General features: G+C 39.4%; 1 protein-coding gene across 2 annotated transcripts in view; it reads right to left on the minus strand.

Annotated features, from left to right (window-relative positions):
* RSPO2 (R-spondin 2) overlaps positions 1 to 24,442 on the minus strand; it is a 101,113-nt gene that overhangs the window by 41,429 nt on the left and 35,242 nt on the right. For both annotated transcript variants that reach the window (XM_066334924.1, XM_066334915.1), the window contains exon 2: positions 3,357 to 3,545. In XM_066334924.1, the coding sequence (XP_066191021.1) occupies positions 3,357 to 3,545 (189 nt within the window). The remainder of the gene's footprint in view (positions 1 to 3,356; positions 3,546 to 24,442) is intronic.

Below are 24,442 nucleotides of genomic sequence, written 5' to 3' on the forward strand. Positions count from 1 at the left end.
ACTGTAAGAATTCTGAAACTAAAATATTAATTCATCAGAGTGATATTCATCATAATGGTTAGGATTACTGAGTGCTAATCATAATGATAATTCAACTGTAGGTGAAGATAAACTAGGAGTGACAACAACCTGACTCTTCTATAATTTCACCAATCCCCAGACTGTCCCCATGACCATGACACTCATTCCTTCCAGCTCCTGCTCCCAATCCCTCTGCTGCTCACTAGAACAGCTTTGGTGCTACAGCTCTAACTTCACTCTGCCGTCCCACAGTGTCCACTGACACTCTGCACCAATCTGTCATGGACCAGCAGCACCTTCTGTGCTAATTCTCTCCACAATTTTTTAGTAATTGACTGCTGACTGCTACAGTTGCAATTACAACAGTCTCAAAGGATCACATGCTCTGATATACTACATAAGTATAGGTCAAACAACAGCATATTAATGAAGTATTAATATTTTGTAACACTATTTTGTAACACTGTTAAAAAAATTCATTACCTTTCTTGATGCATTGAATTAACTACACCTGTTTAATAAAGGCTCAATTTGTTTCAAAGTTTATTGTGTTTTTACTGAAGGTGAATGGAAGGGGAAATTACAATTTTGGGCCCACCCAGGAGAAAGAGGGAGAACCTAGACAAATAAGTAGTCAACCAAAGCTGAAGGGAGCTGTAATTTCTAATCTCTGAGTGGTTTCTCTCCTAAAACTATAAAGGTTACTATGGCCATGGACTAAAATGAAAGGTTCAAGATATTCTTGATCCATTAATCAGTCCAACCACTGAACTGACAGGTTTCATCTTACTCTTTAAATTCAGTTCTATTTTCGTGAGATTATCTCTTGTTGGAGCAGTTCATTTCAAAGTCATTAATTATTAAAAATTTATTGGAAAATCAACAAAGGGTAGCTCATCCCTTGGACACTCTTCTACAGAAGAGATTAAACACTTTCCAAGTTCATGTCCAAAAGAACTGCATTCTCACACTGCAGTGCTCAAGGTGGAAATCATATCCAGCAGGAAACTCTACACTGATTTCTAGAGACAAGCAGTCTCAAATTTTATGATTCACTGTTACTAGAAAAACAGTCTAGAACCACTTAGCGAATTCTAGGCACACATATTGCTTACATGTAGAGAAGAAAATTTGTACTGAAATACAAAATTTCCATAATTTTAGAGCTGCTGCACTTGGCCAAATTGTGTTACATTTGGCACTGGCCGTTTTTGGCTTTTAAAATCAAGGCAACATTTTCCATAAAAATATGTTCTATAGCTTCTCTAACAAAAACTGGAAGGTGTTCCAGTAAAAAAAGTTAAAAAGCTTTTGTGCGTATGAAGACATTATTAGGGCAGAAATTATTTCAGTTTATGTAATTCAAACACTATAACTCCCATAAGGATTTTAACATAACCAAAATTTTTACTATTTTTAGCTGAGATAATATTATCTGAGCAATGGAATCTGTAAGCATACCTAAAAAGAGCAGGTAGTAAGAAACCTATTCAATTTTTAAGGATGTTTATTTCAATTCAACTTCAATCAACAAAATGTCGGTGTGCCCAAAATGCTTCATATGTGCAAACCAAGATCACCAAATCAAGAAAACAAGAGGTGATATATAAATACATCAGTTAGCAGTTACACTAACATAAAAATATACCATACAAAAATCATCGGAGGAGAACCAGGACTAGTCCATAAATGCAACTGTATCATTATTCTCACCAGAAGAGACTGTCAAAGGCATGAGATTGAGATAAACATTAAGTGCTCAACACATGCCAGTACGGGTTAGACACAACTTGCATTTATGCTTCTCAAAATCAATCCTGTAATTCAGGGGGAAAGGCCACTTTCCATAAGTGGTAAAACCCCCCCAAAAATTACATTGAATTCACCCTTCACCTTCTGCAATTGATTTTCTATTCTTTCTTTTCAAGAAAGTAAATATTGCCAATACAGACTATTTTGCCTTTCTCACGAGCACAGCACAGGCTAATACAAATAAATTAATCTATTTCCTAAACCTACAAATATATTCCAAAACATTTTTACATGGCAAAGAATTTACAGCCCAGTTTTGAAAGGCTTCAAGGAGAGAAGTTGTTGAACTCATAAATATGTTATGAAAATTAAGGCCAAGATTCTACATTACTTTACAGAATAGATGCATAAACCATATACTGTCTCATTTAATTTGTTATCAAAACCTAACCACCTGGTACAGATTAGGCAGCACTCTGCAATATTACACAGCTGTTGGGAATACTATATCCATGGAGCCCACGCAGGGAATGGGGAGAAAGAGGTGGGATAGCTTGGGACAGGTCCAAGCATGGCCATAAGTGCTCCTCATCCAGCCCAGACTGCCACTGAGTGACCTCATGTGAGATTATGTGTGATGTGAAAACCAGCACACACTTTCTCACAGCTTCCCAGCGACATGGCACAGCATTAGGGGAAAGGTGCCACACATTCAACAGACACTTGATTATTGCAGTAAACATAGAAAAGCTACTTCTCACTTCAGGTTCTTATGTCAGGTGACCTGATTCTGGCTAGACTATGACAAAAACATTCTCCTCCTAAATAGGAATTAGAGGCAACAGCAGTGATTAATAATCCATATGGATTGTAATACTTCACATATGAACATATGGAAAAATCAATAAGAATAGCCACAACTGCCAGACAGAGGTGAAATAATGTGAGATACCAGAGCACTCGTGGATTTTAACAATTGCGCTTCTAGGCACAAACATGCAAACAAGGAATCTTGTTGCACATTAGCAGGTTGTAAATTTCCAAATAAAATGTTTCACTAAAAGTGAGAGGTAGGTTGTTTGTTTTTAATAGTACATCTGTTTTATTAAATTAGCAACACTTACATATTAAAGCATGTCTGGTGTGAGGTGTCTGATCACCTGAAATTTGTGTGGGAACAAAAAATATGTCAAGAAGCCCACCCATATATTAGTGTTTACACTGACTTGTACCTACATGTTGAATTTATTCTGAATCCTTTTTATTTTCATATAGTGGGAATTTATTTCTTAAAACTAGGAGCATCTGTGTGAATCATATATTTTTTCTATAAATTATTCTCCTAGTAAATGAATAATAATAATAACAAACCAAATAAAAAATAGGTCAATTCATCAACTAATTAATCTGCTGAATGTTATGTATCTCAGAATGAGCTGGGACTCTCTTCAGCAAAAAAGTTTTAAGACAATCTTGAGACACCCGTGAAAATACAACTCTGTTTCACAACATATCATCCTAAAGACTGAGTGTGAATTATGGCCTTCAGACAAGTGTCCAAAAGGGTTCAAAAAATAACTCACTTGAGCATCTGTTCATGTCTGGCGTTCGCAGTCCGTAGTACCCCGAGGGGCAGGAATGCAGGCATTCACCATACTGCCTCATCCCTTCCCTCCGCAGGAAGAAGAATAACTTGTGCTGGCATCTGATGCACCCATTATCCTTTGAACAAGATAAGCAACCTTTGCAAATTGGATTTGGTCCATAGTTTGCTGCAAAATAAGAAGATAAATTACACTTTAAGGTCATTTGATAAGTATTTTGGCTGGTGGTCCTCTATCCTCTAAAGTGTTACTCATCTTTTGCATGACTACAAAAAGTTTCAAAAAGAGGGTTCTGAAAGTACACTCACTTTCAGACATCTGCACTGGCACTGAATAAAAAGAAATGCAATCTCAACATTTTTAATTGTATGCAGGGCAGTTTAGTGATTTTACACACATTTAAAATACAGGTACAGGCAAGCAGAGACCAAACTTTATAAAGCTCACAGTATAAATAAAAATGCAATTCTGGATTCTAGTTTGAAGCCAGGGACATAAGCACACAACAGCAACAAAATGTAAGAACTTCAGCACCCTGATATATGCACATGGAATGATGTGCCCAAGGGAATTGAACAACACCAACAATGTAATTTCTGATTTGTGAAGCGAGCAATATTCAGAGTACAGAAGCCTCTGCAGAACAGGTACAGCACTAGCAATGTGTGCTGTACCCTCACTCTCAGGATCCTAGAACAGCTGTCTTCTTGCAGACTCTTCTTGATCAAATAACAAGAAAAAAAAAAAAAAAAGGCATTTTAAGAGCCTTCTACAAATTTTTATCCAAAATGGGCTGAAAACCATATGCACAGACATTACCAAAGGAGGGTATTTAGTGCAAGTTACCATTTTAGGTCACCAGCTGCTGTGCATTCAATTCTATGCTCTGATTTTGCTGGATTATTTTCTTTTTATCTTTTTAATTACTTGGCTGATAACTACAACACAAACTTCAGCCACATCACTTTTTGTTCTTATGAGCTTTCATTATCCTGCCTCTCTGCAGAGTTGCAGAAAACTTCTTTGTCCCCATGGGCTGTCAAGTCCTTCTCAGGTGCTGGGTCAGCACAGAAGACTAGCATAGGGAACATGACTCAAGACATTCCTGAAACCAGCAGAACTTTGCAGGTCTGTTTTAAATATTGAATCGGCTACAGGACTTCACAAAAATTTGCAAGTTCAAACCTGGTTTACTGAAAACAAAAGTATTGTGCAACAAAAGAAAGTGTCTTTAGGGTTTCAAGAGGTTTTTAATAGAGGCCACCCAGGGAGCAGCACACCAAAAGAGTTTATGCTTAATTGTTAATTTTTTTAATATTTTAAATTATTCACAGCCTTACATAGTGATCTGGTAGTTTTATCTTGTATGGCTGGATAATTGAGGTTGTTCAACTGATGATTTCACCAGCAGAGTCAGGGAAAAAAACCAAGGAAAAGCCCACCACCCTGTGGAACCAGTAGCTGATAAGGTTTACTCTCACCTTCACACATCTGCACACCACATTCCAATTCCCTCTTTGCTCCCATCCCCCCCACAGGACTCACTAAGTTCAGTGTTCTCGGGGAGGGTTTCCTCACCTGAGATTTAGATTGTTTAACGTCCTTGGCCCTCTAAAAGCCCCAAGTCGCGTTGGTATAAAAAAAGCAGAGTCTTCAAGGTTTTGTTTTTAAGTTTCTCGTGATGTTTATTATTTGGTATCTCAAAATTTTCTCCGCTCCCAGCTGAGGTCTGGACAGCAGCTGGGACACAAGGTGACTGACTCCCGAGGGGATGTTCCCTTACACTTATACAGATAACTACGTGTTGGTTATTTACTATTTTGTACCAATGCCCAGTGCCCACACTAAAAGTGTCATTTCTATTTTGACCCAATCAACTCTAACTACTTTGTACCATCACCACCCCAAAAGATGGAGGACGAGGAAGAAGGAGAAGTACATGAGGTACCACCCAAATTCCACCATCTTGTCACAATTACCTCTATTCTATAAACCCTAAAACTACTGAATTTTGCATCTTCTACTGTGCTGAACTACTGTTTTCACATCCTAGTGGTTTGCAATTCCTCTCTCTGTGTCGGAAGCCTCTCCCATGGACTAAAATCAAACCTGGTGTTTTCCTGGGCTCTGTGCCAAGGTCCCTGAGCCCACTGGACTGGCTCCACACACCCCTGTCCAGGGCTCAAATTCCCCTCCTTTGGTCCCAGGTCATCCAAGGGGATGTCCTGGACTCCAACAAGTGTGACAGCATTCAACTCCGATCTTGTACAAACAACCCTAGCGAGTGGCAGGCAGGACAAGAAGCGAAGCAATCTAGTGTGAAACAGCTCAGTCAGTGGGACACTTTCCCAGTGTGGAGTCCTCCAGTACCAGCCTCACTAGGCGAGAGTTCCCATCTCCTGTTGCCTAAAAGACTTGATATAAATAACTTTTCCTGCACTTCCTCTTGTAACAATTTTCACTCCCAACCCACTTCTTCAGAGACATACAAGAAGACAAACAAACAAATTATGAACTAGGCATGGATGCATCTCTCCTCTCACTGTCAGCAGGGATTGCCTTACTGTAACCACATCAAATAATATGTGACCATGTACGCCAAATCAATTGTTGCTTAAGACATGGTGGGCAATCCTGTTAACTTCTGACTTCTCTTTTATTCTCCTTGGATGTCACTCTCAGTAAATCTTTCCCTCCAGCTTATTCAAGGTTCCTCAGAGAGGCCTGTATTATAACAAAAGAGCTATAAGGAACAAAGCAAAAGCAAGGATGTAAGATGCAAGCTTGATTCACTACTCTGGGTGTTTTTTGGAGTTCAAAACAGCTGAAATCATATATATGATTTTGACTTAGGGCCAGGCCAATTGGTGAACAGCACAAATATAGCTAAAGGCTATATGTATATATATTCATATATATTTATATACATATATAAATACATATACATACAAAACATTAGGCCTGCTGGCAACAGACAGGGTGGAAGTGTCTCAAAGGGAGAAAAAGGTCTTTCCACAAAAGTTAGCAGTGCTCATTAAAAGAGCTTTAAAGAAATTTGAAGGCAGAAAAGGATATAACAAGGCTGACTGAAGTCTGAGAGCAGGACACCAATACCTGAGGGACAGGGTACTAGCAAGGTCTGTCAGTCTGCTGTCTCAGTGGAGGAAGGGGTGTTTTGGTTCTCTAGAACTTAGTGATGGCGAGGATAGGGTTGAGTATTTGTGAGTAAGAACTGGAGGAAAGCTAACAAGGAAGGCATCTTGGCAGGAGTCTGCAACAGATCCCCCAACCAGGAGAATGAGGCAGATAAAATATTCTCTAAGTAGCTGTGAGAAGTTTAACAATTACTCACCCTTGTTTTCATGGGGAGCTTCAGCTTATCAAAACACAGCACAGCAAAGAGGAAAGATGGAACATGGGGGCACAAAACTTCCTGACCAGGCTGGAGAGGGAGCCAACTAAGGAAGGTAACTGCTGGACCTGTTGCTAGGGGATGGAGAAAGACTCGTGGGGAACGTGATGGTTGGAGGTCACTGTGCCCATCTTGGGCAGAGTGATCATCAAACGGCATGTTTTTGGTTCTTGGTGAAGTAAGGAAGGGGGTCACCAAAACCTCTAACTTGGGGGAACAGTGTCCAAGAAGACTAAAATGTCTTCAAGAAGGAAATCCTAAAGACACAGGAGCAGGCTGGTGCCAGATGCCAAGAGATAATCCGAGGGGAAAGAAGACTAGCTGAACAGAGAGTTTTGGCATGAACTTGGGAAAAAAAGCAGAGTTTATAACCTTTGGAAAAGGGGGCAGACAATTCAGGAGGACTCCAGAGATATTATGAGGTTATGCAGGGAAAAAATTACAAGGGCTAAAGCCAAATAAAAACTTCATCTGCTACTTCCATAAACAACAGCAACAATATTCATATAAATACATTAAGAACAGCAGGAGAGCTAAGGATAATCTCCATTCCCTACTGAATGTGGGGGGAAACACAGTGACAAAATATAAGGAAAAGGCTGAGGTACATAATGTCTTCTTTTTCTCAGTCTGTAAGAGTAATAAGACTAGTCTTCTTCTGGTACCCAGCTCCCTGACCTGAAAGGCAGGGACTGAGAGCAGAATGAAGCCTTCATAATCCAGAGGGAAATGGTCAGCAACAACACTTAGACCCATACAATTTTATGTGGATGAAATCCACAGAAGGATACTGGGGGAGCTGGTAGAGGATCATTTACTGGTCAGCTAGCGAGGTTCCAGTTGACTCAAAGTTGGCCAGTGTGACACCCATTTAGAAGATGAGTCAGAAAGAGAATAAGGGAACTACAGGCCCATCAGTCTGACCTCAGTGCTGGGGAAGGTTATGGAGCAAAACATCTTAAGTGCCTCATGCAGCACACACAAGACAAGCATGTTATCAGGCCCAGCCAGCATGATATTAAAGGGAGGTGCCTCACTGACCTTATCTTCCTCTATTACAAGATGATCCACGTAATAGATGAAGGAAAGGCTCTGGATGTTTCTACATGGACTTTAGTAAAGCCTCAGACAGCTTTTCCCTCAGCATTGTCCTGGAGAAACTGGCTGCTCATGGCTTGGATGGGAGTACTCTTCACTCAGCAAAAAACCAGGCTGGATGACGGGGCTTAGAGAGTGGTAAACACCTCTGTTTACCGCCTCTGTCTAAACACTCAGCCTCCAGGGCTGAGTGCTGGGGCCAGTCCTGTTTAATGTCTTTACCAACAATCCAGATGAGGGGACTGAGGGGACCCTCTGTCAGTCTGCAGATGACATAAGTTGGGCAGGAGTGTTGATCTGCTGGAGAGTAGGAAGGCTCTGCAGAGGGATCTGGATCTACGGAAGAAGGTTGAGAGTCTAAGTTTCAATAAGGTCAAGTGCTGGGTTCTGCACTCAGATCACAACAGCCCCATGCAATGCTAAAGGCTGAGCGTGGCTGGAAAGCTGCCCAGTGGCTGAACAAGTGTGTGCCAGGTGGCCAAGAAGGCCACTGACATCCTGGCCTGTGTCACAAATAGCGCAGCCAGCAGGACCAGGACAGTGATTGTATCTCTCTACTGGGCTCTAGCGAGGGCACCCCTCAAAACATGTGTTGGGTTTTAGGTCCCTCATGACAATAAAGACACTGTGGTGCTGGAGGATGTCCAGAGAAGGGCTGTGTTGCTGGGGAAGGGTCTGGAGCCCAAGTCCTGTGGAGAGCTGCCCAGGGAGCTGGGGTTGTTGAACATGGAGAAAAGGAGGATCAGGGACTACATCATTTTCTACAAATACCTGAAAGAAAGTTCTAGCAAGGTGGAGTTCAGTCTTTTCTCGCAAGTAACAAAAAATAGGATGAGAAGAAACAGCCTCAAGTTGTGCCAGGGAGGTTTGGATTGGATATTAGGAAAACTTTTCCTGTGGAAAGGGTTGTCAAGCCTTGGAAAGGGCTCCCCAGGGAAGTGGTTGAATCACCATCCCTGGAGTTATTAAGAGTATGTGTAGATGTGGTGATTAGGAACACAGTTTCATGGTGGACTTGGCAGTGCTGGGTTAATGGCTGTATTCAATGATCTTAAAGGTCTTTTCCAACTTAAACAATTGCTGTATGTTCTTGTGGAGCAAGAATTAGGCTCTGGAGCAGATACATATCAGGCCTCCATGTAGGTTTCTTTGCCGTCTTCTTTCATGGATCTTCATGAAAACTCTGACTTCTTCGCCACGAAATGTGTCTGAGTTTGACTCAACTGTCCAACTTTCCTTTATTATTGCCACATGTTACTCTTCCCAAGCACCTTTTCTGTCTATTTCTGGTAAAAAGTCTTTATTGACAACCCTTTGTTTCTGCACACAGATTTAATTATGCTGACTCCTCGGGGCTTCAGCTCTATAGAAAAGGAGTTAATGGGACAAAATGATCTTCCATTTTCCCAAACTATTATTTGTTCAAGAAATGGATGGCACATCTTTCACAGCTTAAGGTCAACTCAAGATACATTGAAGAGTTCAGCAACATATTCATTCCGTAAATTGTATAGGTTTCCAAAACCATGACATCTGGCCCTTCCTCCTTCCTCATCTCCTGAGAAGGCTTAATTTTTTTTTTTCTATAGCTATATTTTTTTACCTTCTTATAGGAATGCTGTGAGATTCAAAACTTGTAAACTGCTCTGAAATCCTCAGATATATTGTATTTATTGTTACTTAAATGAACAATTATTTAACTCACACTGAATTTGGACAATGTTCAAATTCATCACCTAATTAATGGTCAGATATTGATGAATTTCCCCTAGCTTTGGTCTCCTAGCTTTTTTCTTTCTTTAGCACACTAAGAAATTAAAAATCACTTAAGAATTATAATGGTAAGGGGATGATAATATGACTTGCATGCTGCATTACAAATTGCAAATTTTGTGAAAGAATCTGAAAACTTCCCACTGTGATGCTTAGTCACTAAACTGAATAATTTCCAGGTAATTTCCATATAGTAAGTACCGTAAAGTGCGTACCACTGAATTGATCATTATCCACATTGCTGTTGCTTGTTTTCTTTTCAGAGCTTCATGGGAAGCTCTGAATTCTGCAACCTTTCCATTATTTCAATTTCTCCCACAGCCAGGGAAAATTATGATATGATCTACTAACAAATTACTTGGACAATGGACAAACACAATGGATTTAATAAATCAAATACCATAGTACTGCTTTTGGGGTCACGTAAGGATTCCATCTTGAAGGTACCCACTTAACTGTGCCTCTTTTGACCCTAGATACATAGGCCATAATTAAATCTTACAAAATCCTCCCTGCCTCAAATTCTTCCCTTCCCATCTCAGTTTCTTAACACAGCAAATTGTTATCACATACAGCTTTCCCAGTTCACATATAATTGTTCTGTGAAGAGGAAGCTAACACCTCCGCCTTCAACAGAAACATCTGTACACTTCCTTTTTAATTTCTTCATAACTTTTTTTTTCTCCCCTCTATATTTGTTTGCAAGAAAAAGTAACAAGCTCATAAAACATGGTCTATCACATTCCAGATAACTGACTGCATCACATGCAATGTAGAACATCACGCTACTCATCCTTAGTTCGGCCCTGCCTGGAACACCCTCCTCATCTCTGTGTGCCAGGCAGGCAGGTCTCCTCCAGCCAAATCCCTTGTGGAGACTTGCTCCTTCCACAAGGCCCACAAATGTTAACCAGTGTCAGAGTACTGCTGTCATCACACGATAAAACTGAAAATGCACACATGCTGTAAGTTAGCACCATCCTCTGGCTCTCAAAGCACATGATTGCCCTCACTCCCTGTTAAGACTGTAAGGTCCTTGCAGCAGGAGCAATGTTTTGTACAGTTACATAAGTACGTACAAAGGTGTGAACACTGCACATAAACACAAGCATACACCTTAATACAAGTAATGCATTTTCTATTCCTTCTGCTTCTACAACTATAGTCCAGAGCACCTCTATAGTTAAAGAAAAAGCATTTACAGACTTGATTCCCCATGCCTTTATTTTAAATCTGGTATTAAATTTGCCAAGTTTCAAAAGGTTACTTGAGAACACAGACTAGTACCCAAACACTGAATGAAACACTTCTGAACCCTAAGGGTGTTCAAAGTTTCATGGTTTGGATCCATATCAAGTAAAATCAAATGTCAGCTAATTACTTTAACTCTTGTCTAGATCAAATGTATTTAAGCCACATTGCTGAAGCAGTTTTAAGTGAGTTGTTATGACTATTTAAAATCACAAGAGAATCAAAATAAGTCTAGCCTGTTCCCCACTAGAATACAAATTGTTCTGTAAGCAAGAGAACTTAGATCATTTGATTTTCTGTGATATTACTGTCCTGCAGCCCATACTACAACTGCTTCTAATTTGTGTCTTTCTCACATACCCATTTGTTGGGTGCCACAAAGCTGTTTTGAACCTGGTGCTTCAGCTCACCACAAGAACCTGGTATTTTTATGCTTCTGGAAAAGCCAGGCTGAAATAGGCAAATGAATCCAAAACCAGTTGGCGAAAGAGATCCTGGCAGAGAAACAAGCAGTAAAGTCATTCCCTAATAAGCATGTCTTTAGAGAGCCAGGCTAACATGCTCACTATGTCCCTAATGTCACTTGCTATCTGGTCGCTGCATCTCTCTTTGGCAGTCTTTGGTCTTTTGAGCTCCCTGAAGTCAGAAACAGCTTGCTGATACAATGACCAGCTTAATGACACTCTCACCCTAACTGGGATTGCAGCCACAGGAATGCTGGTAGCTGGGTTTTAGTACAGATCTAGCAGAAATGTCTCCAAGACACTTACCACTGCAACCATGAGATGTGCAGATGGAACTCAGAGGAGGTGAGGAAGACCACTACAAGCTGCACTTACTGCAAAACAGTAGATTTCATAATCCTGAATTCAATTAATGCTTTGAAGATATTCCATACATATCTCAATAAAATACACCTCTGCTTGGCTTATATCTTCAGGGGCACCAAGGAATTGAACAAAAAAATACAGCCCTATAGATAAAATAGTATCACAATAGCACACAGTATACCAAGGCACTTATACTGTAATATTGAAAGTTCACAGCTGAAAAACATCTGACTGGCTAGGAACAGAAGCTGGCCAAGAAAAATACCTATTTTTCATTAGAACTTTGTAAAAGCAAAAGTGAGTTTTCGGCAGAAAACTTCAACTAGAAAAAAAAAAAAAAAAGACTAGTTTGTTTCTAGTAATTATCTTAAAGAGAATTTAGAAATTCAAGGTCAAAGGGGACTTTTATGAAAAATTAGGCAAATGCCCTATACAAAGAAGCCACAGAACTTTTACTTTGCTGAAACATATCATTTAAGAAACCATTCAATCTTATTTTTTAAATTGCCAGTGGTAAGCAAACCACCACAACCTTTGTTAAGATATCATAGGGGCTAATCACTCACACTGTTGAAAATGTGCAGTGGAATTTTGAACTTCAAGGACCAACCACTGGACTTCTTTTATATCTTTGCCTGCCAGTTTGTTAACAGTCTTTCAAGGGTTTTTTTTTCCCAATGCAGACCCTCTGATCAGGTCAAGTCCTAGCTTTCTCATGGGTAAGATAAACAGAGCAAGATTCCAGAATGTCTCACCACAAGGCAAAGTAACCAGTACTTTGATCAATCCCTTACAATTTTATCAACAGGCTTATGGATACTAAAAAACTCCCCAGCATTGGAAAAGCAACTATACCAATACAAAATAAAGAAGTGATACAACTTCTCTACTTTTCCTGGATTTTACTCTACTGACACATTCATGTGGGATGTAAATTGTTTTGACCATGAAGATACCATTTCCAAAGTAGCCTGTTGCTCTGGGTAGGACGCAGCCATTTTTTCGTTTCATGGGAGATCACTCAGTGCTCCTTCTCAGGGTACCAGGCCTTCAACACTCCATTCTCTAAAGTTCTCTTTAGTTTCTCTAAAGTTTTCCGCAACTGAGAAAATGCCATGTTGCCCACTCTTCCTCTGAAAACAGATTAACTGTAGGGTGGCATTTCACTTAAATGAGTTTGGTATAAATCTCATCAAATTTTGCTTGTAAGTGAGCAGTTTTGCCTGGTTATTATTCCTTCACTTCCTTTGGAGATCTTCATTATATTTTCAGTATCACAATTTTATGCTTAGACTACTCTCATTTATCAGCTCATTTCATTCTATTGATATAATGTCCTTCTGGTTATTCTAGTGTAGGTTTCCAAGAGACTTGTCTTCATTCCATCTATACTCAAAAAACAGTGGAATTTTATTCCACTTCCAAATAAAAACATTTTACTGTTGCTACACAGTTATCCAGCCAAATACTTTCAGAATTTTCCCCATCAACATGATATGGACAATCTCTGTGAGGATCAGTTTGATATTATTCTCCTTCAGCATCCTGGCAAGTCTCAAGAAATCACCTACATGTTGAGATTCTTTGCCATATTTAGTGACTCTAGGCATTAGCACCATTGCATACCAAGTTCAAAAGTCTACTTTGCCAATAAAATTACATGTATGTTGGTTTCAGGATGCTTGGTTACCTAGATATTTTGAGAAAACTACTGATTTTCCTTCCAGCTGGGATGAACTGTTACTAACAGAGGTACCTCAGCCATCTTTTTTCATTTGACCATCTGGAGCTTTTAAAGGTATCTCTCATAGTTCATTTTTTGGATACCTACCTACTGTCATCTGGAAACATTTAACTCCTCTTGTCCTCTTCTGTCCACTGCTCACAGTCAACCAATTCTCACTTGCCTTAATACCACTGAATGCTGCTTCAATTCTTATATTTGGGATGTGAATTCTCTTCCACAATTTCTCTCTGTTTAGTTCCTAGACATTTCCTCTTCCCCTGAAAATGGATCAGCCTATTTGCTCAGACCTCCTGCATTTCCCCAGTGTTCTCTGCTAATGGTACTTGTCTTTCCAGTATGGAAATCCAGAGCTGTCATCAATTTACATTTTATCCATGTTCATTCTGTCTACAGGATGGAAAAAAATACAGAACATCTGTTGCAGGTCACAAACACCACCCCATCACCTGCCTTCCTAAAAAACAACTACAGAAATAGCCAGAGAGGGGAAAGTGTCATACTCCCTGTTGCAATGTCCTAGGAAAAGTTAACTTTTATTGATATTTTCTGTTCACAGATTCACCAGTTTTATTCTAGGTCTTTCTGTTCTAACTGAGAGTAATTGAACACACTTGAAACATCGGTGATAAAAGGTCCAAGTATCACAATCATAGAGTATATTCAGAGACTAAAAAAAAAAATTACTGAAAAGTAAAATAAAATAAAATAAGCCCTGCTCCATTGTGGTCATGCAAATAGGACAGCTAAAGAGCCTGTCCAGGAAAAAAAAAATAAACAACCAAACTTTATCAACCAACTGCTTTACAAATACCACATACAGGTAATTTCTTTTAAAGTCTAGTTCACCACCCATTCCCCACCAACTACTCATTTTAGTATTTGAAAGTCTTATATGATACGCATTCATGTGTATGTTGCCAATCCCATTTCTGAATTTTAATTTATAGGCCAATTCATTTCAGATACAGTAAGAAATTGCATTACTCCAACAAATGAACTAGTCACTTCTTTAAATCAACTGAAGTTGCTGATTTGTAAAGTGACTGCTTCAGTTTTCGTTACACTGAGAACAGCCCTTCCAAGATGACCTTTGTTTCATCTCCTTATGAGTTGATAGGCTGATGCTTTTTTAGAAACTGTATAGGTCTAACAGTGCTGAAACACGGACAATATCTGCCAATTGTGTACTATTTGCATAGCTCTGGGCAGTTTTGTGTCCTCTCTGAATCTCAAAAGTCTTTTTCTTATCTGGCATCTTTAGTCTTCATAAAAATATTCATGATAGAAGCTTTGCATAAACTCTCACTGGGTTTTAGGATTCTTTATAAGTCCCAGTTAATGTGATGAAATATCAATAGCTTAATGTATAATAACCTCAAGAAACTCCAGTCATAAAACTCAAGAGGACTTCAATCATGCAGTTCTTTTGAAGGATAACTTGTCTCTCAGATGCTGTTATTTAGATTTTACATTAATTACACTTCCTCCTTTTTACACGTCTAGAGAGTCAAATGTAGAAATCCCCCAAACCACTCCTTAAAAAGAAGCTGCTGTTCTTCCTCAAACCCCAGAAATTCAGACAGGGAGGAAGAGCACCTCAATCATTGACCAAAGTCATAACTGCTGGGACCAGTCAATGGGCTGAACCTGTTTCCCCCCCCGACAGGGACATCTGTTGAGTGAGAACCATACTCTGTGCACACTGAATACTTTTATTGGGGATTGGCAATATTGCTTTGAATACATTTTTGCAGTCTGATACTATCACTGGCAATCCTCAAATCTTAATCTGTCACAATTTCATGTTAATAAATAGTGTTATTCTGTAAACTGTTAGCGCTGAATCCTCCATGGGCACAAGCAGTCACCAGCAGCAGAACACACCCTCAAATAAAGGGAGAAGACCCACTGAGGGGTCTCCTTTATGCTGCTGGTGTGTGCCCCTGCCTAAGTCAGTCAAACCACCCTCTGATCCAGGACTGTTCAGTGGAGGGTCCCTGTACTGAGACACTGACTGACTGGTTGGGAACAAAGGTCTCAGCTTTCCTGGGACACTGACAGACAAATGAAATACTAAGGGGTTGAGGAAACCACCCCACACTAAGGGCTGAGGAAATCTCCTCTTTTCACAGGACAGTGGCCCAGCAGGCTGGTTCCAATGAAGGGACAGCTACAGCTCCCCTCCATCAGGCCACCAGGCTGTAACTTACCAGCCTCAGCTCTGCTGCAGACAACCTGTGTCTGCCAGGAGCGTGTCCACTGAAGTGCCCAGCTGCTCAGACAGGGAGCCTGCACAGAGCTGACCTTCAACCACCTACAGCAGAAGTTGTGGGCTTTCAAAATCAATTGCTGTGTCCTCCTAAACAGGTTTTTGAAAAATCACATTCCTCAGCTGAGGATTTATCTCTTTCTCACTTATATCTACTATGTCTTACCCATATATGAGGCACAGGAGCTCCTTCTAGGCTTTGTATGTAAGAGATATGCAGGGAAGACAGTACATGGAAATCACCATGCTCCCCAGATTATTTCCAAGTGGGTGTTCTATTTGCCTTCCATTGAAAATAAATTTCATTGGGAAGCATGAGCAGATGTTCAAACCAAAGCTGCTAGTTGTATTTCTAATACAGAAAAATAGTAATGCTGCTTCTGGAAGCTAGAAGAAGTCTAGAAGCTAGACTTACTATACCTTGGACCAACTCTTTATATATAGTGCTGGTGTGAAAGCTGCAAATGGGAACCAAAACTTAAACCAACAAACACTCCTTTACTCTTTCCTCATAACACCATACAGTGGGGAGGCCTGGCCAGTGGAGTCCACAAGACAGTGGTTTTTTACCTCTCAGATGTTTAAAAGTCACTTGGACACCATTCTCAGACTTTTTCATTTAAGATTCCCATGCTATAGTCATTCAGAAATACAGAGGCTGTCACAGCCTATTCCTTAATTACAAAACTGCACAGAAATACATTTTTCTCATGTACATATTCTTTGCCACTATCTGCTAGCACATTTAACACAAATTTCATCCAGCATATTGCTGGTGCAAATCAACATCTAGGACACAAATCCTATTGGAACAAATTCCTAGGCATTAAAAAAAAAATCACTTTTTTCCAAGTCTTTTAATATCTAGAATATTTCAGCTAGCTGCTACGAATAAGATTCATCTTAGCATGCAGGTGAATAAACAGAGATTTAATTTTTCCCCTTTGATGGTGGGTTTACTTTGTCTTCCATTGTCAGTTATAACTTTTCCAAGCACTGAAAACTGCAGGGATCCAATGTAGAGGCATTCCAACAAAAACACAGTTCCAAATCCAGATCCACCCAAACCACAGAAGACAAAACATTATTGGCAGCACTGAAGCTATAGACGTGAAGATCCAGAACACTCTGCTTAAGAAACAAAGTACAATGATATATAAGAAGACTTTATGCATGATGGGTGATATTTCACTTTACCTTTTCATACTTTTACCAAAAAGTTCCTAAAAAGGTAGAAAAGACTGAGGAACAGAAAAAAATGTAGTTAGAGAAGGAGTTTAAATCTTTCTTTTCACTTCCCAGAAGATCAAATGAAACATATTTTAAAAGTCATAGATACCCAATCTGCACTCATACAGAAATTCCTGCAGAAATAGGCAGAAGCAAAGACAAAATAGTTACTTGTATTGTTGCATTAGGTACCAGTAAACTAATGAGCACACCTTATCTATTGATCCTGTCACATTTAATTGTTCAATAGAACTAGCACACAAAGGAAATGACAAAGGAAATAAACAAATGCTTAATTGCAATTGTAAATCTGTAACAATGAAGAACATGCCTTAGTTCTCCAGATTATACAGCAGTGAACACACTGCTTAGTGTTTTATAAATACCAAACATCTGAAATAGTGAACAGCATGTAAACGGAGGTTTTGCTTTTTTTCATTTTTGTGGAACACTATTAAATGGAAAGGAACAGACAGTGGCAGCCTCTAGGAATGAAGAAATTCAAGGTTTAGATAGCTGTGAATAGTCTGGAAGATTTCATGTCCTTAGATGTAAGTAGGGAATGTTAAAATGCATGTAAGGTTGTATTCACAGTATAAGAAGTTTTCTGCAGCACAGAATGCTGCACAGCTCTTTACATTGAGCAAAGCTAGCTCTGACTTAAGCTTCAGTGAGGGCCTGTACAAGTGGATTTGCCAGATGTCCAAGCCTGATGGAGGGGACTGGGGTTTCAGACTAGGCGTCACAAGGTTGAGAATGATGCTTTGACCACACAGAAGGAAATTGCTCCTCAATAACCTAGAAAGGTTACCAACTTTAAAGGCAACTTGCAGATACAGCTTCCTAAGGATGAAGGAAAATTATTTTTCTTCCTCTTGAATGATCAGAGACTGGCCATAATGAGGGGGAAATAGTATGCTAAATCAAAACTCATGTTTAATTTATATATGTCCCCAACATACTCAGACTCAAGCCAGTCATCAAATTAAATACAGAAAGGAACCTTCTTCCATCAAATCAGCTCACACTTGCAGCATGTGGCAGGATTTACTAGCTGGGACTATCCTGACAATTTTCATTTAGTTAATTCTCACTTTTCCAAAGAACAGAAGTGGTTTGCTTGGTCACTGCTGTAGTCTGTGACACAGTTTACTGAACTGTGAGTTGAACTGGAGTGCTTTGTGCCAGTTTGATTCTTTAGTCTGCATACATCTTGAGTGAAAGGTACTAATAATTGTCAATGTATTTTAGTAACAGTCGTTCCTGGTTGTAACAAAACAAATTACAATATGTTAAATCACTCTATTTTTTATTCCCTTTCATTACAAAGGCTGTACCTCTGAGAGGAGGAATGAACGAACACAGTGAGTCCTCAGTTTAGGATAAGACACACATAAGTTCAAGCAATAATTTGGGCACAGCTGGTTTTATGACTTGGGTAAATAACTTTCTGACTCTTTCCTCTTTCTAAAAAAATGAGATAATAGAACTTCACTATCTCTGAATGGAAGGAGGGTCAGTGGCTTAAAGTAAGAAGTTACATGGACTTATATTTTATTTTAAAAAGAGAGAGAGAGAGAATGTATTATAAATTTGAAAAATTAATTTCTGGAACATTTAATAAAAGAGAAATTAATCCTCCAAAGTTCTCCCATCAGTTCTCAAAACATTTCATTCTACAGACCGTCAGACGTAAAAATTACACAAACCGCTGAAAAAACCAACTATTTAAAAATGCAGAAAAATTTTCCAATGAGGCACTGAAAACCTGGCAGCTAAATAGATATTCAAACAGGTTTTTGTTCAAGATTGCTGTACATGAACAGCCTCCAATCATTTCAGTTAAGACAGAAGCAGTCAGGAGTGCTCCAGTTTTAAGTCTCCTGGTACAGTTTGCTGAATGATAAATGGTTTTTGGTAGTTTTCCAGAAAGAAGGGATGGTATAGTACAGCCTTAGTGCAACTGTGGCCTTTAACCCAACCTGCTCATGATTACAACTCTCATTTAGAAACATTTTGACTCAAAGTAATTAACTGGAAGAAAGAAAAAGTCCCTTCTCAGTGAAAGCAGATGATATATGTTTTCTGTAAAGACAGGCAAAACCTTTTTCTCAAGAAAGCCTGTGGACAGCCCAAATAACAGCACCTGAGTAAAGAAAATCCTAGCCACACTGTTATTTACCAAGAGAAGACTAAAAATTAGTAGTGCTAAAGATGCTCTTCTATTTATTTCTCCAAAGTCCCATATTAGAACCTAAAAAGAAAAATTAACATTCTTCATTCACAAAACTATATGTAATAAGAAAAATCTTTGTGTGGGTATGTCTGGGCTCTAGAACAAAAAGTCAAAATTACTGAGAACAAATTTACTTCATTGTATGTGAAATGAAAGCTTGTGTACTGGGAAGGAAAGTGCACTCAAATGACCCCTAATAAACTTGTTCTCTTCACAGTTATTTGATAAGAGAAAACAATATATTTAAATTAATTTCTCACTTTGTAGCTCAGACTTAGTGGAGTTTTTCGTTTCTAAGATTTTAGGGGGTATTTGTAACACATAAAGCTGCTGCTGAGAATCATAAGGACATTTTCATCTCTACCACCAGAGGCATATTTTTAGGAAGTCATAGCACAATTTTACCTCTCTAAAAACATCATTAAACACATATATATTCAAATGTCTATTTGAACACTTTATTTAAAATGAAACCTCAAGATACATAATCTCTATGGTATTGGCTTTTTGTTTGCTTTTATTATTTTTCTGACATCGTAAAGCATACAGAAAACAAATTATTTCTTGTTTTCAAGTACATGTTTTAAAAATTGAATAAATGATGTAGTTAGAATATTCTTTAAACATGACTGCTAAACCAAAAGTGGTGATCCACAGCTGAGTCTCAAGGACGTGCCGTAATAGCTTGCTCAAGTTATGAGCATGTGTGTGCAGCTATGTACATGCACACATATACACATGCATTTATACTGCCTGCCAAAACCAAACTGCCTGAACAAACCTACAAAACAACTAATTAAACAACATCATAAAAAGGGCTTGTACTTCCCTTAAAGGTTTAATACTCTTTATTTTTTCTTTTAGACTACTTTAAAAACATGGCCTTCATAATTAAAAGATGAAAGTAAAAGCAGAATACAGGTTACAACTTTATTTCATTGTTCTTGAAATATACAAGATTTTTTTTTTGGTCACAATGCTGACTTTGCAAAACCAGCAAGACAAACAACCACCTTTTAATACTATGGAGCTAGAATGGCAGAGAATGAATGCAAGACAGTCCCACAGATCATCTTTTCTTATAAAAGATATTTCGTATTTACAAGGTTATATTATCTGTCTTTTTATTTTGAAATCATCATGCCTCAACACAGTACTATTAACTGTTATCTGAACACTCATTTTCCACATATTACAATCATTAAGATACAGCACAACCCTAAACATGAGACAACTCCTGATTTCCGTGTCCTCTTATGCCTAATAAGTAACATCACTATCTCCTTACAGTCAGGGTCATGGGGCAAGGCTCGATGGTCCAACTCACTGAGATCAAGCATCTGGCCTCTGCTCCACAAAGGGACAAGGATGGAAGCACCAAGCCCTTTACAAACAGCAACTGCCAGTGCCTCCACATGGAGCTGTGAGCTCCACACTGGGCATCACAGGCAGCCAGGCATGAGAAGTTTGTGATTACAGTCAATCCTTTACCTGCCTCCAGCTACTATATCTTTCCACCTGAGCAGGAGCATTGGCCCATGTGATTCTGACCCTGAATTGGAGGCAAATCAAAATCCAGGTTAACTTTGGGGCTGTTTTCCTTTTAAAAAAAACTTACCTTACATTTGCCTGAACAATAGATTAAACAGGTGAGTAACCTGATCACAACAAAAGATAAAGTAGATGATTTAGAATTACCATGCCAAATTCAGGAGAAATTATCATATGCAATCATCAGAATCAAATATTTCATTGCAGCCAGAGGAGAACACTGGATCCTGAAAACAGCTTCCCCTCTCTGCAAGCTTTCTGCAGAGATTGCTTGATGATGTAGTGCAGTCAGGTCAGATTAGAATTCTGGTCAAAATATACCAAATCTTCTGAAAAGAGGGAATAAAGGTGAGAGGGAAGAGGGATGTAGTAAGGATATACCTTACTATGCCCATTCTCTCCTTCTCCACTCCTCATATATACATATCACCATTCCCCACAGAGCTATTAAACTCAGTGTACAGCCCCTTAAAATTACTATAACCATCTGATTTTTATAACTTCCCACTTCAGGCTTTCATTAACCCCATACTCACTTAATGCCAAGTCTTCCTTCCTGGAGCACCAAGGCTATGTGTGGAGTCCAGCTGGTGAGTCAGGGAGACATTGTAAATTGGAAGAATGTGCTGGAGCTACTTAAAGTTGTGGTGAACCAAAGGAAAAGGACCAATTGCACAAAAGATTTAGGAAATGAATAGAAGGTGTTAAAATGTCTATCAAGAACTTAATTTGTGAAATGATATCCAGAGCACAATAAAACCTAACACTAAAGAGAAACCAAAATCATCCACCCAGACCTGATTCTGCACAGTGACCCATAAAAGCAGACCCTGAACAACCACCATACACGTATCATCATACATTTCCTGACTTCTAGAAAAGCAGCACCAACAGAAAACAGCAGATTTCCCAATCTTGTTGATGTGCCTCTTATTTCAAAGCTGCCAGACTTTAATTGCTTTTCAGCAACAACCTCATATGGCATGCCTTGGCTGGGAACATATTTTTATAGCCAGTTAAAGCTCCCTATCTCCAAATGGAAACACTGACAGGTTTCTAATTCCAAAAATATTATTAGGAACCATAACAACATGATTCTGCTTTAAAACATAACCTGTGACCGGGAAAGTAATTCTTAACACTTTGTGTTTCTACATTTTGTGTGTTTTTTCAGGGTTGGTTAAATGTAAAAATTGGAAACTGGAAAAGAATCCCAGGTGCCAAAAGAACAGTTTTCCCCCACCCTCTATTATGGTCTTCATTGAACAGCTGCCTCCTTCATCTCCAAAGCTGGAGAGGAAAACATAATTGTGATATATACCTGTACAAAAACATGGTGCTTAGCTCTGCTCTGCTGCCAGCAGTGTAAAATGTATTCATTTTACTCTAGCTTTTAAAAATTATTCATATGTGGGGAAAAAAAAAGATGGAAGGATGCATGAACAATTTAACAGAACCACAGAACCATCTGGGCTGGAAGGGACATTCAAAGGTCATGTAATTCCAACCCCCTGCAATAAACAGGGACACCTTCAACTAGAGCAGGTACCTCAGCCCCCTGTTCAACCTGAATCTTTCCAGGGATGGGGCATCCACAACCTCTCTGGGCAACCTGTTCCAGTATTTCATCACCCTCATTGTAAAAAACTTCTTCCTTATATCTAGTCTGAATCTATCCTCTTTTAGTTTAAAACCATCATCCTTCGTCCTATCAGAAACATCATTCTTATGTTGGGGGCCGCAGAGCTGCATGCAGCACTTGAGGTGGGATCTCAGCAGGATGGAGTAGAGAGGCAGAAACACCTTCCTTGCTGGCCATGCTGCTTTTGATGCAGCTCAGGACACATTTGGCTTTCTGGGCTGCAAGTGCATGTTTCTGGGTCATGTCCAGACTCTCATTCACTTGCATCCCCAAATCCTTCTCAGCAGGGCTGATCTTGATCTGCTGATCTCCCAGCCTGGATTGATACTGGGGGTTGCCCCAATCTAGATGCAGCACCAGCACTTGGCCTTGCTGAACCTCATGAGGTTTCCATGGGTCCACATCTCAAATTTGTCCAGATCCATATGGATGGCACCCCTTCCCTCAGGCATATCATCCACACCACTCAGCTTGGTGTCTTCTGCAAACTTGCTGAAAGTGCACTTGATCCCACTGTATCAACACTGAAGATACTGAACAGCACTGGGCCCAGTGTGGGCCCCTCAGGGACACCACTTTCCACCACTGTCCATCAGGACATTAAGTTGTAAACCACACATCCTCTTCACAATTGAAACTACTTTGTAACAAAACCAATATATTTAACTCTCTCTCTGTGATACTAAATGCAGTTTTGTTTAATCATCTTCTCTATCTGAGAGTGAAGTGATTTGGGTATGGCAGTAGGAGCCCAGGTCAGTTTGGGTTGTCATTCGTCTTTTCTCTTCAGTCACACTGCAGCATGGTCTCGCCTTTTCCTAGAAGACCACACCTCTGCTACCAATAGTGAACATGTTCAGCCACAGAGATTGAGTGTGTGTATGTACAGCTTTCCATTTTGGGCACTGTTTTCTGAAATTTGCATTAATTCCTGTTTCTAAGGTCAGGTACTTTTCCTTGCATTCTCTTGTACTGCAGTGTCAAAACATAACTACTAGCAGCAGGTGGAGATCAATTAAAAAAAGAAATCAACTGGCTGATCAATTCTCTTTATCAATAGTGACATTTTCAGATGTGTTCAGGATATCTAACTTCTTTTTTCCTGTTCTATATCCCACTTCACCTCTTCACAGCACTGCAGCAGTTTATCTATGGATAGCTCTAACAAGATTCTGAAGAAGTTGCCTCAAAACCAAACTATCTCACATGCAAAATTATCTGCTTACACAAGCTCACACAAAATTTTCTGGTTACTCTAACTCACTCACAAAATGAACTTTAATGCTAGAGACTTGAGTTCCACCCTATTAAAATTCAAATAAAATCACCACAAATGCTTGACTCTGCAAACAGCAATTAATCTGTCAATTCAACAATGATTGTCAATTGGAGAATTGATTAGAAAAATAATGTAAAGTAGAGGAGAATTTTATATGTCACACTATCCTTCTATGCCACTATTTTGATGAAGTTCTAAACAAAGTTTTCAAAGGTATCTGTTCCCAAACTATATAACTCTTTAGCTGAATCTACATAATACTTCAAAATCCTGTGATACAAAAAAACAGTCATTCTCATTTGCAGGAACGTTGAGAAAGTATTATTCCATTTTACAGATCTTCCTGTTTCAAAATCAGTCTCCATTCCAGTGCAAAATAACATAGGAATAAATAATTCAAAGATAAGCCAGGTTCTGGATCTGCCCATCTGACAAGAGAATTTCATCGCACCAAGAGCAGGAACAGCAGGAACAGCACTTGGGAACTGGCATCACAGGGCTTCCCAGGTACCCACGCCCTTCCAGCATATTTAAGGCTAAGGGGAAGCCCACACGGCTCAGCACCAGGACACACCAGTCTGCTCTCACCACAGTGCCTGGGAAGCCAGTGGAGAAGGCAGCCAAAATCCTGACAGCCCTGGAACGTTGTGGTAAAGCGAGAGCTCCAGCGCACAGGAGCTGCCGCAATCACCACTCCAAGCTCCAGCCTCCACAGCATCTTTCCCGACCAAAAAATATTGCCCCAGG

Source organism: Sylvia atricapilla, chromosome 1 (assembly GCF_009819655.1).
Source record: "Sylvia atricapilla isolate bSylAtr1 chromosome 1, bSylAtr1.pri, whole genome shotgun sequence".
In the NCBI taxonomy this organism is placed as follows: domain Eukaryota; kingdom Metazoa; phylum Chordata; class Aves; order Passeriformes; family Sylviidae; genus Sylvia; species Sylvia atricapilla.